Here is a 23,256-nt window from a genome sequence, read left to right as displayed (position 1 = left end):
AAGAAACCTATCAGAGAGTACTAAAGCAAATGTTAAAACCTAATCCCTTGGTATTGATTAGGAGGAGATTTCAATCAACAGGCGCAAACGAAGTCTATGTTATTATCAACAAAATAGATGACCTTTACCAGTCAAGCTTTTCCTTCATAAATATTAACAGAAATTCTAGTAGATCAAAACCATGGGTTACCCCAGCCATACGTAACTCCATTAAAGAGAAAAATATACTGTATAAACAGCACCTAAAGAGTAGCAGCAAAAACATAAAAGATCTATACCGGAATATAGAAATAACTGAACCACATATTACGCTCAGCGAAAATGAATTATTTCGACCAGAAATTAAATTCTGTAAATAACAGCATAAAAGGAACGTGGAAATTAATAAATAATTTAATTAAGACAAAATGTAATAACCTACCGAAGTCGTGCATCATTAATGGTGTTAGAGTAACTGATCCGGAAAAAAATTGCAGATGGGTTTAACACATGTTTTAAGGACATCCCGAGTAAACTAGCATCCGAAATACCGGTTGCCTGAAATTGCTTTAGAAGCCACCTTCCACCGATCAATCCCCCGAGTTTTTAAATAGGCCTTTGTACATAGGAAGAAGTTCGTGAATCAGTCAGAAGCTTGAAAAAAAGTTCTCCTGAAGTATATGGCTTTCATCCTTCTGTTATGAGAATGGAAGCTGCTTTCTTGTCTTATCCATTGACCCATATAGTTAACTTGTCGTTTCAAACAGGAATTTTCCCAGATAAGTCAAAAGTCGTCAAAATCTGCCCAATTTTTAAAGCAGGACGCATGGATGACTTTAGTAATAACAAACCTATTTCCAGATTGCCTTTTTTCAGTCAGATATTTGAATCATTAGTAAACTGAAAATATATTTAGAAACGAACTAAGTATGGCTTCAGGGGTAACCATTCTACGATGCATGCTCTGATTTCCATCTATGATAAACTCGTAAAAGCCAAAGAATCAAATAAGTTTAGCGTATCTCTTTTTCTTGACCTAGCCAAAGCATTCGACACAGTCGATCATATTATCCTCTTATAACAACTGAAACATAATGGTGTTACAGGTCTATCCAATAAATGGTTCGAAAGTTACCTCTTAACCGGAGAAACTGTTTACTTTATGACGACATCCAATCTTCATTCAAACTCCAAAACATTGGTGTTCCACAAGGTTCTATTCTTACTCCTCTGCTATTTTTAATTTATTTTAACGATATCGTCTACGCATCTAACCTTGGAATTACCCTGTTTGCCGATGACACGAGTGCCTTTTTATCTGACTCCGATCCTGTACTGTTAAATATAAAAATAAACAAAGAATTCGATAAGCTTTATTAATACTAATAAAATATATGACAAATATATGCTTATAACATCAAACAGAAAAAAATAACACATTTCCAACCTCATATTAATGTAAAGCAACAAGAAATCTAATATGTAACATCTATCAATTTTCTTGCAGTAACTATTAACCATAAACTGACATGGACGACATATATCAGCGAAATTTGCAAGACAGTTTCACGTAATCTAGGTGCTCTCTCTCATATTAGATATTTTCTGAAGAAGAAAACATTATATATTCTTTATTATGGCCTTATTTATCCCTTACTTACATATTGCAACGTAGTGTGGGGTAATACTTACACAACCCACCTCCTTCGCCTGATACGCCTTCAAAAACGTGCTGTTCGACTGATAAATTTTCCCCAAAGACATGACTATACTGGCCCATTGTTTAAGCAAAACAAACTATTGTCGATTGAATCTATTAACGTATTTCAAATAAACCAGTTAAGTTTTAAGTGCTTACACATTCTTGTCCCCTTCAGCTTCAGTTCTTATTTTATCAAACAATCATCGGTTCATTTTTACCCCACACGATCTTTGTCAGTCAACTTACAGAGGCCTTTCCATAAAACCAATCTGAATTTCTAGACTTGTAAGATAAAAGGTCCCATAGAATGGAATAAGTTGCCCTCTCGACTTAAAATACTGTGATTCTGTTTCTCTTTTTAAATCCAGGTTAAAGTCCTATCTCATTGCTTACCGTCAGCCATACTAAGTGTCCTTCAATCGCTTCCATTCAAATGTATATACGTTAACGTAGATTCACCTTGTAAATATTGTCACTCTTAGCTTCAGTATCTTAGTTACTATCACCTATATCCTATATCCTCAGTTAAACGATGCATATCTTTCATTATGTAAACATATCAATACGCATGCAATCTTTGCTTCTAGCTTTGATATTTATCAAATACCCATATATTACCTTCAGCTCATATGTCGATAAACTGTACCGTCTCACGTCAACTCCTAAACGGGATAAAACTTGCCCTCTGGGGTTTCTTTTCCCGCCAGGGAGCGCTATATCATCATAACATACACACTTTCTTTACCAATGTCCTCTTAATTTATGTATCCATTTGATACAGTGTGTTTTGTTATACTCTGCTGCATTTCTGGTGAAATAAATAAATAAATAAATAATAATAATAATAATAATAATAATATACAGATAACACATGTAAGCAGAGATTACGATCTGAGAGTAAGCTATTCTACTCCAATTCAAAAGCAGCAGCAGATATATCCACGCTATGAACATTTCACGGTTATGAACATTTAAAGGTACGTGCGGCCTTTAAAACAAGTATTATAGGTCGCTGGTATCCCTTATTTGTCGTATCTGTCCTAAAATTCTCCCGACGACCGTGATATATCACATTCCCAAATTTTCTCATACCGTACAGAAGGAATACTGGTGATAAGTCACACAATGATTAGGTATTTGAATCGCGCTGTCCTGCATTTCATTGGTCAGATGGGAACGGCTCTTATACAATAAAATTTACTCAGCTAATGTTTTCTAGGATCATAGATGGCTGTCATCCTACAATCTGCTTTGACAACCTGGACATGAATTTGTGCTCTACAAATCAAAAGAAATCTACCTGTAAAGTTTCAAAAACATGTCCAGCAAAATGGCAACCAAAAGCAATACGAGTCAATAGCGATAGCTCGATCTGACTTGAAGATTTTTACAGGGGTCACGAATGCACTAATATTGTGTAAAAATGAAAATGACCCTGGATAAGTTTGCGCAGCCTAGAAACAATCAACAGTATATATACATGCTCAGGATAATGTATAAATGAGCTAAGTATTATCTGAGCTTTGCCTCTTGTTTCCCGTCTATAGAATAAATGAACGCACAAACGCAGACAAATCAAAAGTCCGAATTTTGTAAAGGAATGTGTCATTATAAAGACAAAGATTTGTTGTTCATGTTACAATACTGCCAAAGCAACAACTACACTGTATATGCCTTTTTCATAAACACATTGATAAATTACGCCCAGAAGTTAGAGCAAGGAAATAGGGCCCTGTGAGTATAGTGTGACTGGTTGGAGTATTTCAGCGCGGCAGCACTTCATAGACAAGAACACACATTATATATATATATATATATATATATATATATTGTACTCTTCTCACTCCTCGTGGCCTGTCAAACGGAGTCTGTGTTGGCATATCTGTGAATCTATGTTAAACGTATATTTGAGAGCCAAAATATTCGCCAAAACCATGGAGCTGGTTGCCGCGGAAAAGGAACAAACTTGAGACTACACTTGCGGCTTTTAAGCTCGTGATATGCAGTGGTATGTCCTTACATGACAGCTTTACCCCATGACCCCGTCTCCACATAGTATACGGTATTGTGTCGGTCCAGAGATTTTGAGTGTTATACATTTTAGCACTCAATTTCTGGGAAAGTCCTGACCCCGGGATCTCAAAGCCAACTTAGATTTAAGTCTTTAACATTCTTCTTTCTCTTGCTATCAGGTCAAATTGTTTTGAATGACAAAATAAATTCTGGTTAAGTTATTGTGCAACAAATTTTAGCTAAAATAACGGCAAGAAACATATCAAAGTTTATGACTGAAGTTTTGACTCAAGTCTAAACTCGCTTGGTGATCCCGGGGCCATCGTAGTTAGCCACATTACGGCTCTACCTGACGAAGTCTCGTTTAGTTGTGTTAGGATTATCACTTGTAAAAAGTGTTTCACGTTTAAAACATATAAATAATATATGTTCGATTTGGAATGTTTATGTTTTTTCTTCTGTATTTTTTACCAAGAAAAGTAAAACCCCAAACATTACTGTTTTCCTTCTTGTCAGGCGAAAGCAGATAAAGAATGGATGGATCAGCTTTAACGACTGGAGTAGATTCCAACTCTACAGTGGGTTGTACACCGCTATTCAATATGTCTACGTTCACCCATTTATCCCTTTTTCCAGCGGTATGTCAGTGCTTTAGTTAACCGTAGTAGCGTAGATTTACTGTTGTATACAGAAAAAAGCATCCGTAACAGAAAATACATACCCAATGGGTATATATTAATTTATAAGTGAAAAATATTGCGAATTTAAATGTACGCTAAATTAAGATGTAAAATAAAAGAATAAATAATAGCAAAAGCTGTATAGTAACACATATCCGACCCCAAACGAAACTTTCCTAAAGTATATCTTTCTTTTCTTGTTTTTTATATTCCAGGCTATAATTATCGTGATTTTAACAATTCTGCACAAGAGAGAGACAAACACTGGGTGCTCGAGATGTCGGCTTGCCCTGGTTGTGTAGGTTTAGTATACACTACTAAAACTCGAACAACAACTGTTCGTTTTGGTTATTTCTATTTAGTAGCAAATGGGTGCGTCTAAGTAACATATCCAAATTGGTAAAAATATTTAAACTGTTATTTATAAAAGACATCAAGAATGAAAGCCTGTACGATTGTTTTATGTATGTATGTATGTATGTATGTATGTATGTATGTATTTATGTATGTATGGATGGATGGATGGATGGATGGATGGATGGATGCATGCATGCATGCATGCATGCATGTATGTAGGTAGGTAGGTACGTACGTACGTATACATACGTATGTATGTATGTACACGTATGCTTGAGGTATTAAGCCAAGCATTTGACAAAGAAGCAGCATGTATAAGCTTTAAAGTATTTGGTTTTGTCCCAGGTCTCCCGACTTCGAGGCTGAAGCGGTAATCATCCACTCAAACGGTTTTGTTTAATTCTGTCTATTCTGAGACATGAATGATTCTAAGGTATATAAGCAATGTCAGCATGGACAAAGTTGAAGGCATCTCATGTATACTAGATTGCTTATTTTTTGCCAGTAGAGAAGCTTTTCACGCAGGTGGCCATAAAATACATCACGCCAAATCCCTATCCTGAACAAGATGCCTCTTGCTTCCAAGTGCCTTGCTCAAAATATTACAGTCACGCGTTAGTATAGCTTTGAAACTGAAGACTAAACTAGTATGATAATTTATCTTCCAAAGCACAATGAAAAGGCAAATTGAATCGAGCTACATATAATCAACAACAAACTTCTACAAATACTCTGCACTAGCACGCTAGCCCTATCGGCCAGGCCTTTAACAAATAAATCATACTTTCAGACAGAGAAGAAACTTTCGCAGCTGTGAATTTTTAAATTAAAATTCGCAAATACTCGTGCTTTCTTCGCTACCGTAAAGACCATGCATACCGTAAAAATGTTTCTATTGACAGTACGAATAGTTTTATTGACATGTAAGTTTTGTTTCATATGGTTTGCAGTCCGGCCAATCTGCTGGACGGCTATAAACATCGATGGTCATATGCTGCAGCTTTTGGGGCGACGTCTAGCAGGGTGTTGTTACTGCTGCTGAAGGCTGACCAGTACTGGGGGGATGAACTTCAGACTGCAAAGTGGATCAATCAGAGTCTGTGTTTCGCTTTCATAATGTGATACGATATCTTTTTTTAATCGCAGATCATCGTCATTTTCTTCGGCACTGATATCACATTTTTTATTCACATTACCATACTCATCCATAGAGTATTTAATATAGAATAATGCACCACTCTTGGCCAGGTAGTTGATTTCCTAAATTTCCTGGCTTTAGCCGAATTCAAACAAGCGTGAACTGAATTTAAGGGACGACACGGAACAACCACTTATCCCAATCATCATAGTTTTTCAGTAATATAGCTTGTTGTGCCAAAATTAATTCATAGCCTTCCACTGATTATTGGGACGATCGATCAGTTGTCATTTTTCTATTTCTAGTGAAGGTCTGTTCTGAACAAACAGAAAAATTAGAAATGAAAATTTCACTGCAATTGGCGAAGATTTATATCAGTCACTGTGAGTTTTTCTTACAAATTGTTTGTTTCATATTTCAGCATTCCTCTTCATTCTTGCCATTCTGGAAACCAGCATTGTGTTCTACCCCCTGTTTGGATGTCTGAGGTCGTCTTACAAACTTGTGGCAGCTATATGTGGAGGCCTCTATTCCCTCCTCTGGTATGTTCAATATTATGCTTATATCTTAACTGGTTTACAGTTATGGGTTTTTTTTTGTAAATTAGTATAATTAAGACGTACAGCGTGGAGAGTAAGGTCAGAGCAGCGATGACAGAGTGATGGCAAGCAAATTGTCACAAGTAACCGGTGAAATACGACCTCTTATCAGTTTACTTCAGTCAGGGCTTTGTTGGAACTAAAGCCATCGTCCAGCTTCAAGAAGCTTTCATCGCAATAAGCATTGTCCAGTTTAAGGAAAAACTGATGGCAACAGACATTGTTCAAGTTTAACGAGTCACTGTGCTTCAGTTCAAAAAAGCGACAGTTGTGCTTAAATTACTGGCATGCTAGCCTAAAACTTGCACAAGGGGTCACAGGTTCCCCGGGAATAGTAGATTTATTATTGCGTTTTCAGATTTGCTCTCCAGATTTTTCTGATGTACATCCTCTGCTTGGAAGCTTTTTAGCACAAAATTTAGCTTACGCTCAGCAATATAGCGAAGGGTCCTGCATATGAGGTGTACATACATGTATCACGGCTTGATGCATTTGTTAGATCATGCGTTTTGTTCGACGATTTCAATTAACGTCACAAGCTATTACTTCAAAAACTAATGTGCCAAGATTATTCCACCAAAGACCTTTACTGTACGTTTCTTAAGTTTAACAGTGAGTATAATTCTCTTTTAAACAAATATGGACAAAGCGTCTAGAATTTCCTTGACGCGGGGCTAGGGGCTGATTATCCGTCATGCTGAGTTAGATCGCCACGATAGATATATTAACAGCTCTACTCAAACGCAACTGAGATACAGAATTTATTATCCACACCTTACGTACAAACATGGTATACTCATTTGCATAGAACATACCTTGCTTCTTTCCAATATCATCAAAATCTGTTAGCTGTTCTCTTTACATGATTCCGTTTTAATTTCATACTTTATATACTTTCGTAGTTTTTCGGTAGTTTTGTCTTAATCGTTCTTTTGAAAAATGGCCTTGCAATTATGGTACGTCCGTTTTAGTTACGGCTGTATGTTTCGATACATAGATTCATTAGTGTTTCCACAACATACCGAGGTTATTATTGAGGACTGCAAAGTTTACGAAGTGAAAGATAATATTAATTTCTTTATACAGCGTATACTTACATACATCATGCCACGAATACAAAATAGGGATATGCATTATGCCTACCTAACATAAGTTTCATGTTGTAACAAACAGTTTATTTTAAGTTGCTGTGATAACAAGTAGTATTAATATTGTCACAAAACAATTAGTAGGTATACTTTTCTGATCAACATGCGTGACTACTGGAAATGGACTTGCGATGTACATAGATGTATAGTGTCAGATAGACCCAGGTATCACTCTGGATGCAACCATGTATTTTCTCTGATATTTTAATAATTCTCTTACAGGTTGATCATCCAGATGATACATATGCTTTATTGTCCAACAATTATTGTGAGTACAGCAAAATTGCATCAGTCAAACAAATTCACTCTTTTATGAAGCATTAAATTATCTGGGTAGACAGAGACCATTTTCTAATTAAATAATAATTGAAAACCTCGTCATAATGCTTAGTTTAAGGTAATTTTGTTTTAGGATAGCATTTGTGAGGTGGTCCAAAAATATGTAGTATATTATTGTATCTTTCAAAGTGCCGAGGAAAACGTTTTTGTTGGTCATTGCGAAAGATATACGTTTTGAGCCAAAAAAACCCAGGTACTTTTTATCTCACCAAATACCAGCCAGCGCTGCTAAAAGAGGAAAGTTGATAAGCAGAGGAGACATTTACTTCCTTGTGACTAATGAAAAATGTTGTGTGAATCGCTCACTCGAGCACGTTCGAGTAAATAAAGTTAAAAAACAAATGAATAACTCGTATGTAATACCATTCTGCTTTACGCACATTACAGGACACCGACAGCTTCCTCCTAATTCAGGCCAATTACAGCACCTTGATACTTCAGTGGCCATCGGCGTTTTTCTTGTCAGTGATGGTGATCAAGTTTAGCCAAATGTTGCTCAAAAGTCTTGGAACCAGACGGTTTGTTGTGCAGGTAGCAGGAAAACGTGTCAGTTACAGCACCTTGATACTTCAATGGCCATCGACGTTTTTCTTGCTAGTGATGGTGATCAAATTTGGCCAAATGTTGTTGAAAAGTCTTGGAACCAGGCGGTGTGTTGTGCAGGTGGTTTGTTGTGCAAGAGGTTTGTTGTGCAGGTAGCAAGAATACCTGTCAATCTGCCTGGCCATTTAAGGCTTCCAACGCAATATCATATTTTAGGGGCCTCCGTGGCTCAGTCGGTTAGCACGCTAGCGCAGCGTAGTGACCCAGAAGCCTCTCACCAAAGCGGTCGCTGTGAGTCCAAGACCAGCTCATGCTGGCTTCCTCTCCGGCCGTACGTGGGAAGGTCTGCAAGCAACCTGCGGATGGCCGTGGGTTTTCCTCAAGCTGTGCCCGGTTTCCACCCACCATAATGCTGGCCGCCGTCGTATAAGTGAAATATTCTTGAGTACGGCTTAAAACACCGATCAAAAAAAAATATATCATATTTTATTGCTGCCTTTCATTGTTGTTTGTATGTAACTTAGCGTGGCTGTGGTGGTTTATTAAGTGTTGAAAATTGTGTTGTCCTTGTGAAATAAGTCATGGTGAAAGGTCACTGAAGCCGTCAACAAAATTCGTGCTTTAAAGTTATAAAATAGTTGCATGACACAAAGAATAGATTATAGTGCTTTATTTACACATCGCATGTTGCTGTATAAACTTTGTCACAGTTTGTCTTTCTTCATTGTTGATAGTAATCAGACATGGCTCACTGATTGTTTTTTTCTAGGAAACTCTGTCGTTAGCTCTTGATCATCAAGTTACCTATGTGCGATGTCTGCTAGAGAATCACCTGCCAGCTAAATTGTAAGCCATGTCATTTTATGTTTTCTGTTTCATGAGAACGTGCCAGTCTTTTCTCCTGCAATTTTGTTGATTCACTGTGTATGAGAAGCTTTGTCTGTCTTACAGAAATTGCTGTTTGCGGCTTAGTATGTAGTATAATTGATCATTTCGGTGACCTAATAGTGGCCTGCAAACAAACCTGGGTCGGGACATATCAAAGACTTTAAAAATGGTATTTGTTGGGGCCTTAGTTGGGGGTCAGAACTGAGAGGTTAGAGCAAAGGGAAAAAGATTTGTTGGCCCGGTGTGAGCATAATGTGACTGGGTGGGGTGCCATGTCTGGTGTCTTCTTTGTGATACTTCAGTAGCGGCAGCACTTTGGCGGCATGGACTCGTCCTGCCACAAGAAGACACAATATATGTACACACACCTAATGATTCCTCGTCGTCATATGACTGCAAAATTGCTAAGTGCGACGCAAAACCTCAGTCATGTACACGGTTTACACATAACCGATCTGAAACCCAAATCATACTTGACACTACACCTCACTCTCCTATAATTATCCACATGTAAGTATAATATTCCCGACTAAAGCGTTAAACAAGGATAAAAAATTAAATAATTGAGCTCCAAATGGTATTGTATAGATTATGGAGGCTTTTGTTTTGTTTTCAGGCAGGGGGCTGAAGAAGAAGGATTTCTAAAGACGTTTACGTACAAGTCGATTCCAGGTTTCCGATATCCATTGCGCTTACTTTGTGTGTTATCGGTTACCACGTCAATATCTTACCAGGTAAAATGTCGTACCAGCAGTCGTTGGTAGCATATGCTGTCTATTTGGGGAATACCTTTTTTTTCAAATTATGGGGCCTCCGTGGCCGAGAAGGTTAGCATGTCAGCGCGGCGCAATGACCCAAAAGCTTCTCGCCGATGCGGTCGCAGTGAATTTAAGTCCAGCTCATGCTGTCTTTCTCTTCGGCCATACGTGGGATGGTCTGCCAGCACTCCTGCACTGTGTCTTTGGTTTATTTATAGATTGTGATAGGAGCGTTTTTCGGAACAGTTCAGTTTACTGAATACCTCGAACAACTTGCAAAGAGTTTGCAACCTAATTTAACGGCAGAAGTTCGTGATTTGATACAGGGTGGAGGCACAGTAGTAATAGGTGAGTGTCGTATGTTCATCTTATAATGCCTCTTATGCAGACGGTAGGAAACATATTTCTGCGAAACAGACTATAAAAGGTATCTGTTGTTGTATTGACTTAGATGCTTGAAAAGTAAGCATTGCTACATTTATTGTGAATGTCTACTTTTTGATGTATATTTTTTATTTATTCCATTGATGTATTAATTAATTTATATATTTATGTATTTATGTGTGTAGTTCTGTAGCAGTATTACATTCTGGCGTTGTTAAGTAAACCTCGCTCAAGTATACTCGACAAACCTTCTGTTTTAAAGTTTGTCTGTGGATTCGAATCTTCCTTGGTCGGGAAACTTTTGACAGAAGTCATTTCATCACCCTGTCTACATCTTTTTACTCGTATATGCCGGTAAAATGTTTTCAGTGCATCCATGTACTTATTATCGATTGTTTCAGTTTGCTCTTGGGCGACTCTTGTCCTGCTTATCCTGTTGCTGATTGGATCATTATTTCTCATCTTTAAAAATTACAGGTAACGTGATACAACTCTAATGCTGTACATGTACTGTAGGTGACGTACTCATATAACTTTCACCCTCAATTCCAGTTTTATGATTTTCAGAGTCTTTATCCATAATTTTTGTTTTTAAGCGAGTCGCCATGGAACATTACATACGGCTGGTTTTCGTCAACCGACTTCTGATTTGAAAGCTTCTCATGAGATTTCTTTCTGCATAATACCTACGTCCCTTATCCTAGCTCCAGCCTACCCGTCCCTAATCATTGGGGTAGTAGGTTCACAAAATAGCCTTCGCCTAACTGGATGCAACGTTAAATGAGGCGATTTTTCAGGTGTCCGGCGCGAGTGGGTGATATTACCCAGTTATACTTCTGTTTCCCCTACCCACAACCCTGTCCGCCGTTGAATAAGTGAAAAGTCTTACGTTTGACATCAAGTACATGTAGATAAATACTTTAAATAAGGAAACTTAATATTTTGTTAATAAACTGGTTTGGGATAGGACCTGTTTTGCATGTATAAATAATAAATAAGTATAAATATTTTTAAATGAAATGTTTCTGTTGTGTATTTTGACACATTTTCCAACTTATTTTTCCAATATGCAGTAGTTAAAAATCAATAAAGTAAACTGAATGAATGAAATGAAATTTGTTGCAATATCTGATTTGTTTTGATTCTTTTGTTTTCTGTCCTTAGGCGCCATATCTTACAACTCTGCCGAGGTGACAAGAGTTTTGTTCCACACATTGAGTTCTCGTCTCCAAGTTTAATGGTATTTAGTGGTTATTTGACAAATTGCATGCATTTACCCATATGAAAGATGATTACATAGACAATGGAAAATTCAAAACAATTCCACCTGTGACAACATTTACAAAACAGGCAACACGAAGTAAAAGCATGAAAAAAATGAAAAATAATCAACTGGGTTTGAACCGCACACTACCAGATATGATATACAACTCGTCTAGTGCTGAAAACCACCATGGCGTCTTGATCGAGTTAGGCCTTGGCGATCGCCGCACCTGGTTAAGTATGTATATTTCAGGTTGCTCGACACATGGTGTGCAGTCAACCCACTCTAGTGTCCCATCTGGTTTGCCTGGGCCCAGTTCAGTTTTGATGGCGGGAGAGGGCAGAGTGCATGTAGGTGACAGGAAAAGTTAGGAGACTATAAAGATATGAAATTTTGGTCTAAATAGTTAGAAGGATAGCTGTGGAGAGGAAGGGGAGTTGTTTATTTCTCGGTTTGAGAGACAAGCGGCCGACCTATGGGGTAGGTTACCCGCAGCACTGCAGCATAAAAATACAGTTACCTCCAAAGTCTATGCTAAATGCACAGGCTTACATTTCCGTTTCTGAAGTAGGGTGGTGTCATTTAAATATTTCAGCGAGAAAAAAGTAGTTCAAATGCAGCAGACACTACATGTCTTGGGCTACAATTTGGTGCAAGTCCCAGATTTGTAGCATTCATAGTTCTCGAGTTACAAGCCATTGAAATTACCTGACCGAATAAAGTTTTTCACTATATCTCAAAAAATTACAAAGATCGGCAAAATCCGAAAGCTTCAGTTGATTCGGATTCAGCGTTGCCAAATACACCGGAGTATATGAAACATTATCAAACTTTTTATGATGCCATATATTCGACCAGTGGCGAGCTTCCAAAGTTTTCAATGCATGACCAAGGTTTTTTCAAGCTTGTACTTGTAAGGTTTTTAAAGGTTTTGAATAAAATCCATGATGGCCGCCTTGTCACGTAACCAAAGTTAACCAAAAACAGCCAAGATCTGCCTCGTAACCCTTGTTCCAAAATTCACCATATTAAAACAACATCGTATAAGAACTTTACTTTTTACAGCTCTGAAATCTTTCAAAAAGCTTTAAAAATAAAACAAAACAAAACAAAAAAAAAACAATTTCAGTAGGTGTCCCAACACAGAGTGCTTCGCCACCTAATAAAACCGATAACAAATTCGAATTGAGTTATGTTTGATGCACATAGATGTCAGTTCAAGACTTATATGGCCTTTCGTGTCTTTAATGATCTCTATTATTCGCAGTCAGTCAGTGTATTTCAATTTGTTCTTTGTAGAGTTGTCGCCCTTTAACTGCAGTATTCATTTTATTTTTGTTCTGGTATGTATAGGTGTGTCGTGTCGTCCCTTATTCTTATGATCAAAGCGAAAGTTCGTTGCAACCATCAGGCCCTTGAACAATGAGGCCATATGTTCTAATCCGGCTTCTGCTTCTTCTGCTGCGACTTTAATTAATTATTTGATGTTTTACACTGTACTCAAGAATATTTCACTCACATGACACCGGCCACCATTATGATGGGAGGAAACGGAATTTAAAATCCGTCGAATATATTTAAGTATCGGAAATATAAATTCTGTAGCTTTGTTCAACGGTTTATCTTCGCCATTTCAGGCCAGTAGCATGCGGTGGACGGGGTACCAAATTGCTTACCTGTTATGGGGTATGTCTATGCTTTATTATCCAGTCGTAGCAGATTTAGAAGATGAAGTCTAACACAATAGATTGGCCGCTAATTGGCTGACGGTGATCACAAATCTTTGCGTCTAAACTTATTTACTACACATTCACTACTCAAGCTTGCTCTAACCTGGCAATGACCAATTCAAAACAATAAAATACAATTGTTTGGGAAGTAGTTATAAAGGGAATCCCTCAAGCATACATCTTTAGTATTATACATGGGTTCACAACATTCAAACTAAGTCGATGTGGTAACTGCTGTAGTTTACGCAAATTACATGTGTATTCATTGATAGTGGTATACTCTGTTGGTAAACCAGGCATTTTCGACATTGTTTTCATGTGATGGTATATATTAAATCTGATGTCAACACTGCATTTTGAGTGATTGTAGACGAGTGAGGTCTAATAAATTGTAGTTAACATTACAGATAAAGCGATGGTGCTATGGCTGTCTCAGTTTATATTATATCAACATTTACACGAACGTCTGGAAAAGTACCCTAACTGAGGTATAAATTTACAAGTCGGATTTCTGCTGTTATGTGTGACCATTTGCTAACTAGCAAACCGTCGTCACTGTTTTGGTTTACTCTTCCTGCTGTAATTTTATTAGAGTTACAGAAGGGAGCTGATGTAGTAGAGCATGTGATGACCCCTCTCAGCTGAAGAAAGTAATATCTGATTTACTAGAATATTCCCTCTGCAGTGGTAAATGTGGTGATAATATCTAGTAAGTTATGGTAGGGAACATGTAATTTAATCGAGGAATCTGTGCTCGGTAGAACTTTTACTGATAGCATTCTAGAGATCTAGAAGGGAAGAGCTAATTTATTTTTCAGACTATTGCAAGGAATAAATTGAGAAAGGAATAAAATACCGTCTTAAATGAGCACTTTAAATCTAACTTTGTGGGTGTGGGAAGATGGTGGTGGGTGGGGGGGGGGGGGGTGTTGTGGTGGCTCATAAAATATTTCAGAAGTATACATAAACAGATGTATGGTTTCATTTGTGTTTATTGTCTTTTTTTATTTCGCAATGACAGGGATATTCATTTTCTACATCACCGTGTTCCTAATATCCTCGGTCTTGGCGGAAGTCGCCTATATTTTGATTTATACGCAAGCGTCAGGTGCTGCAACCTCGTTTGCGCTGTATATTGGGTAAGCTGATCACTCGTTTCAAAACAATAGGGACTATTAGAGACCACATAGGTCTACTAACATAATTGTATGGCAGTGTATATTTGGGAGGAGCCCTTTTCACTGCACACATGTTTACTGTACCACTCCTTGGACGGTTGCACTGCTTTGAACGGATTATAAAAACCTACGTTATACTAAGTAGTCCCTGGCCGGTAATGCGGTAGGGCTATTGTAAGGCAGTCTGGCAAATTATTGCGCCTATTAAACTAATAAACTAAAATCTTTCTCAGAATATAATACCACGCACTTTTCCACATACACAAATGGGATCAGTTGTTGTGATTTCGTTTACCTAAATGCTATTTTTGGTTAACTGTGAATTATATATCATTAACGAATACAGAATGTATTGCATGTACAGTCCTGCTTATTACGAGTTTTTAGCGACCAGAGTATCTTATTTTACCACTGAAATACACCTTGACTGAAACGCACTTTTGTTTTCTGTGCTGCTTTCTATGCACACAGCTTACGCTGGGCCCAAGGTACGGAACTTCAAATCAATTGACATTCAATGATCAATGGGCTATTGAGTATTTTCGAAATTGATTAAACCCTGACTATATGGGCTTCTTGCAGTTTCTGTATATTTTATTCTATACAAATTTGATAATCTCGTCAAGCCTTTATAGCATATTATTTTTGCATTTATACTCTCAAAAATAAAAAAAGTCTGGTTGTCTGAGTGATGCTAGAATGTATTCTGTTATTATAACACAATATTTTGTCATATTCAACGTAATATACTGTTAGTCTAATAGAATCCTGAGATAATTTGAGATAATAGAATATGTGTGTTAGTTTTAACAAAACATTCTGTTGTAATAGCAGAAGACTTCTTAGCATAACTCAGATAACAGGCTTTGTTAAAATTAACGGATTAATTTTTTTATTGCATATTTACTTGTGTCTTAACGCCATACTGTAGAATTTTTCAGTCGTACTTTGGAGGTCGGTGTTAAGGATGGAGATGACCGGACTTCATAGTATTTCAAAATTATATCCATCTTAAGTATAATATGAAAGACTACAGATAGTAAACCCAGACCAGTGACGAAAATTTGAGAGATGGAATTAGTCAGTATTAACTATAAGTGTAGTTTGTGATATAGTCTAATTGTTTTCGCGCAGGGCTTTTCCGCTATCGAGATAGTGGGTGTTGGAATGAGTTTTTGATGTAACCCTCTGTGCTTTGTACGCATTATTATGTTCATGGTTATAAGTATTTTGCATTTGCTTTATTAATTATTTTAATCGTCATGTTGAATAACTTATATGCATTATGTAATGCATTGCAGTGTAATATTCTGTATTTTGGCAGTACAAAATACTCCCGTATACATGGCCAAGATGGTTTGTTATTGTAGGCCGCCATTGCTGATGAACATTATAATCTACTACAGCCAGGAGGTGTGTGCGTTTCTGTGTTTCTTACAGCCTCGTTGTGAACCGGGACAACCTGTTCCCCTCGCCATTGACAACCGGTAAGTAGAAATGACATCATATTTTATTTGAGCATAAATCATTTCCAACTGAACATGCGTTTTTCCAACATACGTTTTTATAATTCAAAAGAACATAAGTTACTGGACCAAGCAGATTAAACAGAAAATACTTCATAAAACTGATTTTCACACAGTAAAGTGTACATTGATCGCTGTTACCTGTTGGTTTATTGTGATGTTTTCTGAGATCTATAGGAATATTCTTGGTACCATGACATATGTGTTACGTAGTGCACTTGGACTTAAGACTTTCCGCTATCTAATAGATCAGGTGGATTGAGTGGGTAACTCTCGTGAACTCCAAGAAGTGTTATCAAGGCTAAGACATAAAGTGGGTGTATTCAGATGTGCTACGTGTACATCGTCTGCTTGTATTCAGCTCGACTTCGCGTATTCAGATCGACCCAGCGTATTCAGATCGATTACTACACGTACATTCTCTTCGTGTGTTCATATCTACTTAGTGTTCAGATTGCGCGTGTATTCAGATGGACATAGTCCGTGTGTCCGATCGACTACTTGTACACAATGTGCGTGTATTTAGATCGACTTCGTGTAAACAGTGTGTATGTGTATGTATGTATGTATGTATGTATGTATGTATGTATGTATGGTATGTATGTATGTATGTATGTATGTATGTATGTATGTATGTATGTACGTATGTATGTATGTATGTATGTATGTATGTATGTTATGTATGTATGTATGTATGTAGGTAGGTAGGTAGGTATACTTGGCCTTTCACGTCGTACTTAACAATTTAAAATATATGACGACGATGAGTCATTAGTTGGGTGTAATTATATTGTGTCTTCTTGTGGCAGGGCGAGACTATGCCGCCAAAGTGCTGCCGCCCACTGCAGCATCATGCTTACGACACCAGACATGTCACCCCACTTAGTCACCGCGACAACTAGTCTTGTTTAGTTGCCCTAAACCCTCAGTGTTGAGCGCCAAAGGGGGGCAAAACCAGCACCATTTTTAAAGTCTTTGGTATGATCCGACGCGGGTTTGATCCCGGGTCCCTTGTACGTGAATTCAGATCGACTACATACGCGAACACTGTGTACACGTGTATTTAGATCGACAACGTACACAGTGAAACAACCAGTTATAGCTCCGATTAAATACTTGCCTATTTTATCCTATATATACGGCCGTCGGTCGTTATTTGCCAATTTCTGTATTAACATAGTACATGCTGGTCTCTAGCGTAGAACTTTTGTACGAATTTTTTCATTTTATACTTCATTAAATTGACATATTTCGGACCAACAACCTATGGATCCTGACGTACGTGGTTATCCATTCACTCGGTTCTCGTTATTGTCACGCTACCCAGACCGCCACCATTTTTGTCACCATTTTATGATTTAGCTGCCTGACACCGAATGGTCCTCTATAGAACAATGAGTCCATCGATTGCTGACTCAGATAAGGGCGGTGGCTTGAAGTAATGTAAAGGTAAATGTCTTAAAAAGTTCTAGAAGACACCCTATAAATAGACCACTAAAACCATGATTAAAAATATTTTCCATTTACTTTTTAGATTTTTGTGAAAATAGTTCAAACATGTGAAATCTATGGTGGACTTTATGGGCCATACTATTAGAGTTCACAAATTTGGAGGCATATGAAGTTTTCCCAACTTTAACCTGGATAATGAATGTTGGAATAAGGCTCTAAAACATTCCTTTCTTGTTGTGAACATCAGGAAACAAAAGTGATGTGGCGTCAGAGTTCCTAGATACCGTCAGTATGGCTAATAAAGCCCACTATAGTATTTAAACATATGAATGTCTTTCAACACTTAAAAAGATCTGAAAAAGTAAGTAAAGTAATTTAAGCATAGTTTTTGTTTGTCTTTAGCGGTTAGTCTACTTTCACTTTATTTGTATGCATAAACTCGATCGTCAGTAAAGACCAGTTGTTACATATACTGTAACATACTGTTCAAAGAAATAAAGAAAATATTTATTTATTTATTTATTTATTTATTTATTTGTCTGATTGAGGCTTTACGCCGTACTCATGCAGAAGTAAGATTTTGATGTATAGATCGGTTTTTATCTATTATGTTGTTCAGTCCAACATCCATTCATTCGGTTTATATTGTTCTATCTTTCACTACAGGAATGTTTTGGAGACGACCAATTACTTCACCTTCTTTTTTAACATTGCCATTGGTAATTTTGTCCACGTTGTATCGGCTGTTGTTGTCGCTTATTGTGGGACTACTAACCCTGGGGAGAATGGATCAGTCCTGTGCTAAAAAAGGGATACGAGAGTCTCGACAGAGGTGGGAATCTTTCTATTGCCGACTTGATCTGAAGTCTGACCAACACTTAATCCTTCATAGATGTGTTTAATCGTTTTATTTAATAGATGATTTCCATGTTCTTTTTTTCATTGTCGACCATCATGGTTTGGAGCTGGCTGTATAAGTGGTGTACATAAACTGGCAGACTTAAGCCCGAACTTGCACAGGGAAATCCTCCATTCTCAGAATTCTTGTTCCCTTGGTGACAATAAGCGATCAGTACAACATTAGTTGAAGATCACTTGCCTTCCATCAATATTATGTGAACATCCATACCTTAAACGCTGGATCATGCTGGCTTCCTCTCGGGGGTACGTGGGAAGGTCTGTCAGCAACCTTCGGGTGGTCGTGGGTTTCCCCCTGGCTCTGCCCGGTTTCCACCCACCAATGCTGGCCGCCGTCGTATAAGTGAAATATTCTTGAGTACGGCGTAAAACACCAGTCAAATAAATAACTAAATAAATAAATTAAACGCTGGAAGTTCATTAGCCTAGTTCCCGGGCACTCCGGTTTCCTCCACCTCTAAAATTGTCCATCATCGTGTACGTGAAAAGTGTAGTGGTGTAGATGAAGAAATCGTGCAGCGCTCAGCGGAAACCTTCGCCCTTATATAACTATAGGTACCTGCCATGCATGCTGCGTGCCTTAGAAGACAGCGGCGTAAAAAAAATGAACATTTTTACAGTCTCCATTACTTGTGTTATGGCATTTTGTGTTTGCTAATGTTTTCCTGAAGATAGTATCACACTTATTAAGGCACACGTTTTGTGACTCATGTAAAAATAGCTGTTTCACATAGTATGTCTAGCTATAACACATAGCATGATCTATGTCCACAACACGTGGCTTAGTTACAACGCACATTGTGTTCTGTATCTGGGACAAGTTGCCTAACTATAACACACGATACGTTCTATGCCCAGGGCACGTGCCTATGTTGGGATGCTGTTTGTGGACTACACTCATAATCACCCAGTACTCAGGGTATTCTGTCGGGAACTTAAGGCGGCGACTTCAAACAGGAGACTCTTGCCCAGAGAGCCGGACACCATACATGGTGCAAGCATTGGATATGGCTCGTTTCATTCGGATCATTCAACTGTAAATAAGAGGTAAATCTAAATCAGTTTCACCAAATTATGCGTTGTGTGCGCAAAGGGTAATTTACTGTGATAGCTTTCATGTTTTATATAAGAGCTTGAAAATATTTCTAACACGGTTGTCTCCCTTGTTTCGACAGGTTTTTGTTCTAATATCGTCTTCCAAGGAGGTTGCCGTGAGTTTCTGCTTGGTTTCCTCCCACCATAGTGTTGGTAGCCGTTGTATAAGTGAATATTCATGAGTATGGCGTATGACACTGAATTAATAAATAAATAACCTAAAGAGAACTGTCAATACAAAGCTAAAAAATCTTTAATACATTTTGATTATTCTATCCTTTAGAGGAAGAAGAAATAGGGCTCAAAAGGACAAGAAAACTATGGCATTTAGCTTACACCTTAATGAACAACCCGGATCTCAATTCAGTTGAGAAAACATAGCCTGGACTGCAAACATCAGCATTTTGGTGGACATTCAACGAGCTTAACTGAGTCAATTCACATCAAGTGGACATCAACAGAAGACAAGAGGCCGAGAGCGAAAATGTACAGGGAGAGTTAACCAACGTGATTTAACATTTCACTATAAGGCGGTCGGGGTTATACATGACCACTGACAGCTTATTTGGGGCGTGTTTTACTTGCAGTTATTCCCAAGCTGGTGTGAGGTCTCAGTGTGGTATTTATGCAAGAGTCCATTTTCACATTATATATATATATATATATATATATGGTCGCAGTATGCCTGTGTGGGGTGACAACGACAGTATGTTTGAGTGAGCTCACACTTTGTGGGGGTTTCAGTGAGCTCACACTGTGTGGGGGTTTGAGCTGACAATCGCAGTATGCATATGTGGGGTGATAATGACAGTATGTTTGAGTGAGCTCACACTGTCTGGGGGTTTGAGTGAGCTCACACTGTCTGGGGGTTTGAGTGAGCTCACACTGTCAGGGGATTTGAGCTTACAGTCGCAGTATGCCTATGTGGGGTGATAATGACAGTATGTTTGAGTGAGCTCACACTGTCTGGGGGTTTGAGTGAGCTCACACTGTCAGGGGATTTGAGCTTACAGTCGCAGTATGCGTATGTGGGGTGATAATGACAGTATGTTTGAGTGAGCTCACACTGTCTGGGGGTTTCAGTGAGCTGACAGTCGCAGTATGCGTATGTGGGGTGACAACGACAGTATGTTTGAGTGAGCTCACGCTGTCTTTGAGCTGACATTCATGGCATGCCGGTGTTAGCTTATGTTGTCTGTGGGAGTGAGTTGACAGTCACAAGACGCAAAGTTTTCGGGTTTTACTTTTAATTTGGAAGTTGACATGGTCACAACAGAGTAAGGAAAATCAATGCACTGCGCCTCTCCATAAATCTGAAAAACGATACGTTCAGTGTTTAGGTGTACATAGTACATAGTTAGGCGGCGGCTTTCATCGGGCTGTATCTGGTGCTGAAATATGATAGGTACTTTGCCGGGATCCGCTCGCTTTATACTTCAGCCATTAACCTGACCACTTTTAATATACTGATCAAATAAGAAAAAAATGCTATCTGAAGTATGTGAATATATCCGAAAAATACAGCTGTTGAAAGGTGAACATGTGATACAAAAAGGATGAAAGTAGTCACGTACAACATTAAGACTATGTGGAGTACATATACAGTGTGAGGTGATCCACGCGCTGTTACTCCAATGTACCTTGATTGGCGAATATAGTCACGCCAGCAGCCAATCTCATGTTTCCGCCTTCACGCCATTGCGTTGCGGTGCACTCTGGTAAAATTAATACGTAAAGGTTTTGCGCTTTAGTTATGTATTTATTTTAGTGGTGTTTTTACGGTGTTGTCAAGAATATTTCACTTATACGAAACGGGACAGACCCGGTGGAAATCCACTACCATCCGCAGGTCCGAGGTTTTGCATTGATATATACCTCAGATATATGTCAAGAAAGCGGACGTTTCCACTCTGAGGACAAGGCAAAGATCAAACCGTTAAAATGCTATTCTAATACATCCAACTTTCACCAAAATTGTATTAATTTAATTAATTCCTTCCCAAAACAACAACGCTATACAATAAGCATGCCCCAGACAGCCCAAGTATGGAAACGGGCGTTTGTAGTGTAAAGAAACCTAGGGACTAATGAGTGTGTTTGACTGATCCAACTTGACTAGGTCGTCACAGGTGAAAGTGTTGGCAAGGTGCCAAAAGACTCGCGTAACATTGACATTTGTAATCACTCAGTCGAACGGAAAACAAAAAGCGGTAACTAGCTAGAACAGTACCTGAGTTTATTGTTTGGCCAGACTCATTGGTTTTATGAAATCATCGTTTTCTAAATGTCAATATATCATCGATGTATTATTTAATAAGTTAATTAAGCAACGTAGATGTTGTAGAAAGCAATGTAATAAATGATTCCCTGGTATACAGCGAATACATCTGAGTGCATTTCTTTGAAGTTGTTGAACTAAACGATGTGTATTCGTAATAATGAGGTGGTGGTTTTATATAAATCTCTTATCGTGTTATCCACCTTTGTAATACAGTTCAAGGCAGGGACTCAGCCAGGTAGGGAAAGCCTGTCCTCTGTCGGCTTCCATACACGAGTGTGTCTTGGGAGGGGGGTGTGGGTGTTTGGGGGGGGGGGGGGGGTAGGATCATGGGCGTGTCTTGGGAATGGAGCTGAGTGTATCACGTAAGATCAGTGATATTTCATTTTTAGTTGCATATACGAAGTCCCACGCGAGTCGGTGAAAAACTTAAAATTAGGCTTGTTCCTGTCGGATCGAAGTGGACAGTGACCCTGTTATGTGGAATGTACATCCTCAGGGTAATGCCATTTGTGGAATGAAGTGAATTTAATTCCATTTCTGTTTTCTCCTCAGTAAAATTAATGAACGGAAAGAAATCACATCACGAGAAATCACGAGACTTCAACTACGTCTCGCATGCGGATTTATTTATTTATTTGATTGGTGTTTTACGCCGTACTCAAGAATATTTCACTTATACCACGGCGGTCAGCATTATGGTGGGTGGAAACCGTGCAGAGCCCGTCTCGCATGCGGAGGACGGGTCAGTTTATGAAAAATAATGATTCATCACAGAACTTGGACTGGCCAAAGAAATATCGAAAGAGCTTTCTGAATATTCATGAGGTTTGTACACCGTGTTATGTGATACCTGTTTCCTTTAGACTGGCAAACTCGTTTTCTGTGTTTACTGCCGAACTGACTGCATTTATTGGTGCCCTCCAGTTTTTAATGGAATTAAAAACAATCTGCGCTGTTATTTTCAAAGATTCTCTGTCTTCTTTTGCTAATTTTCTGTGGAACAACTCATCTGCACTAATATTCGAAATACTCTATCTATATACCATAGTTAATTACCATGCAGTGTCTGTGTCGTTTATCTGGGAGCCAGGGTCATGTCGGTATACCTGGCTATAAACTGGCTGACAAGTTGGTTCAACAAGCTCTTCTGTTACCTGTTATAACTTACACTGTCCCCTATCGTTGAAAAAGGCAAAGGGAGTTTTTTTCATGAACGTAATGCTTTTATTACTTGGTGCTATGAACTGTCGCATAGTCGTCGTTAGGATAAAATACTATTATTTC

At 38.3% G+C, this 23,256-nt stretch overlaps 1 protein-coding gene across 2 annotated transcripts in view; it reads left to right on the top strand.

Moving 5' to 3' along the window:
• Nucleotides 1–23,256, top strand: part of LOC135472934 (stimulated by retinoic acid gene 6 protein-like) — a 60,331-nt gene that overhangs the window by 4,069 nt on the left and 33,006 nt on the right. Inside the window, exons 2-16 of one of the 2 annotated variants that reach the window (XR_010444566.1) lie at nt 4,211–4,332; nt 4,590–4,672; nt 5,682–5,827; nt 6,291–6,411; nt 7,839–7,884; nt 8,343–8,486; nt 9,268–9,344; nt 10,003–10,120; nt 10,363–10,492; nt 10,930–11,005; nt 11,693–11,768; nt 13,430–13,478; nt 14,544–14,661; nt 16,071–16,187; nt 18,345–18,510. Coding sequence is in view for 1 of the 2 variants with exons in the window: in XM_064752671.1 (XP_064608741.1) it covers nt 4,228–4,332; nt 4,590–4,672; nt 5,682–5,827; nt 6,291–6,411; nt 7,839–7,884; nt 8,343–8,486; nt 9,268–9,344; nt 10,003–10,120; nt 10,363–10,492; nt 10,930–11,005; nt 11,693–11,768; nt 13,430–13,478; nt 14,544–14,661; nt 16,071–16,187; nt 18,345–18,483 (1,545 nt within the window). In the remaining variant the exon portion in view is untranslated. Of the gene's footprint in view, nt 1–4,210; nt 4,333–4,589; nt 4,673–5,681; nt 5,828–6,290; nt 6,412–7,838; nt 7,885–8,342; nt 8,487–9,267; nt 9,345–10,002; nt 10,121–10,362; nt 10,493–10,929; nt 11,006–11,692; nt 11,769–13,429; nt 13,479–14,543; nt 14,662–16,070; nt 16,188–18,344; nt 18,836–23,256 lie in introns of those variants that run through there. The other variant, XM_064752671.1, reaches the window with a different exon arrangement.

This window comes from Liolophura sinensis, chromosome 8 (assembly GCF_032854445.1).
Source record: "Liolophura sinensis isolate JHLJ2023 chromosome 8, CUHK_Ljap_v2, whole genome shotgun sequence".
Classification (NCBI taxonomy): Eukaryota; Metazoa; Mollusca; class Polyplacophora; order Chitonida; family Chitonidae; genus Liolophura; species Liolophura sinensis.
The sequence above is the reverse complement of the archived record's forward strand: the minus strand, read 5'-3'. Positions and strand labels throughout refer to the sequence as shown.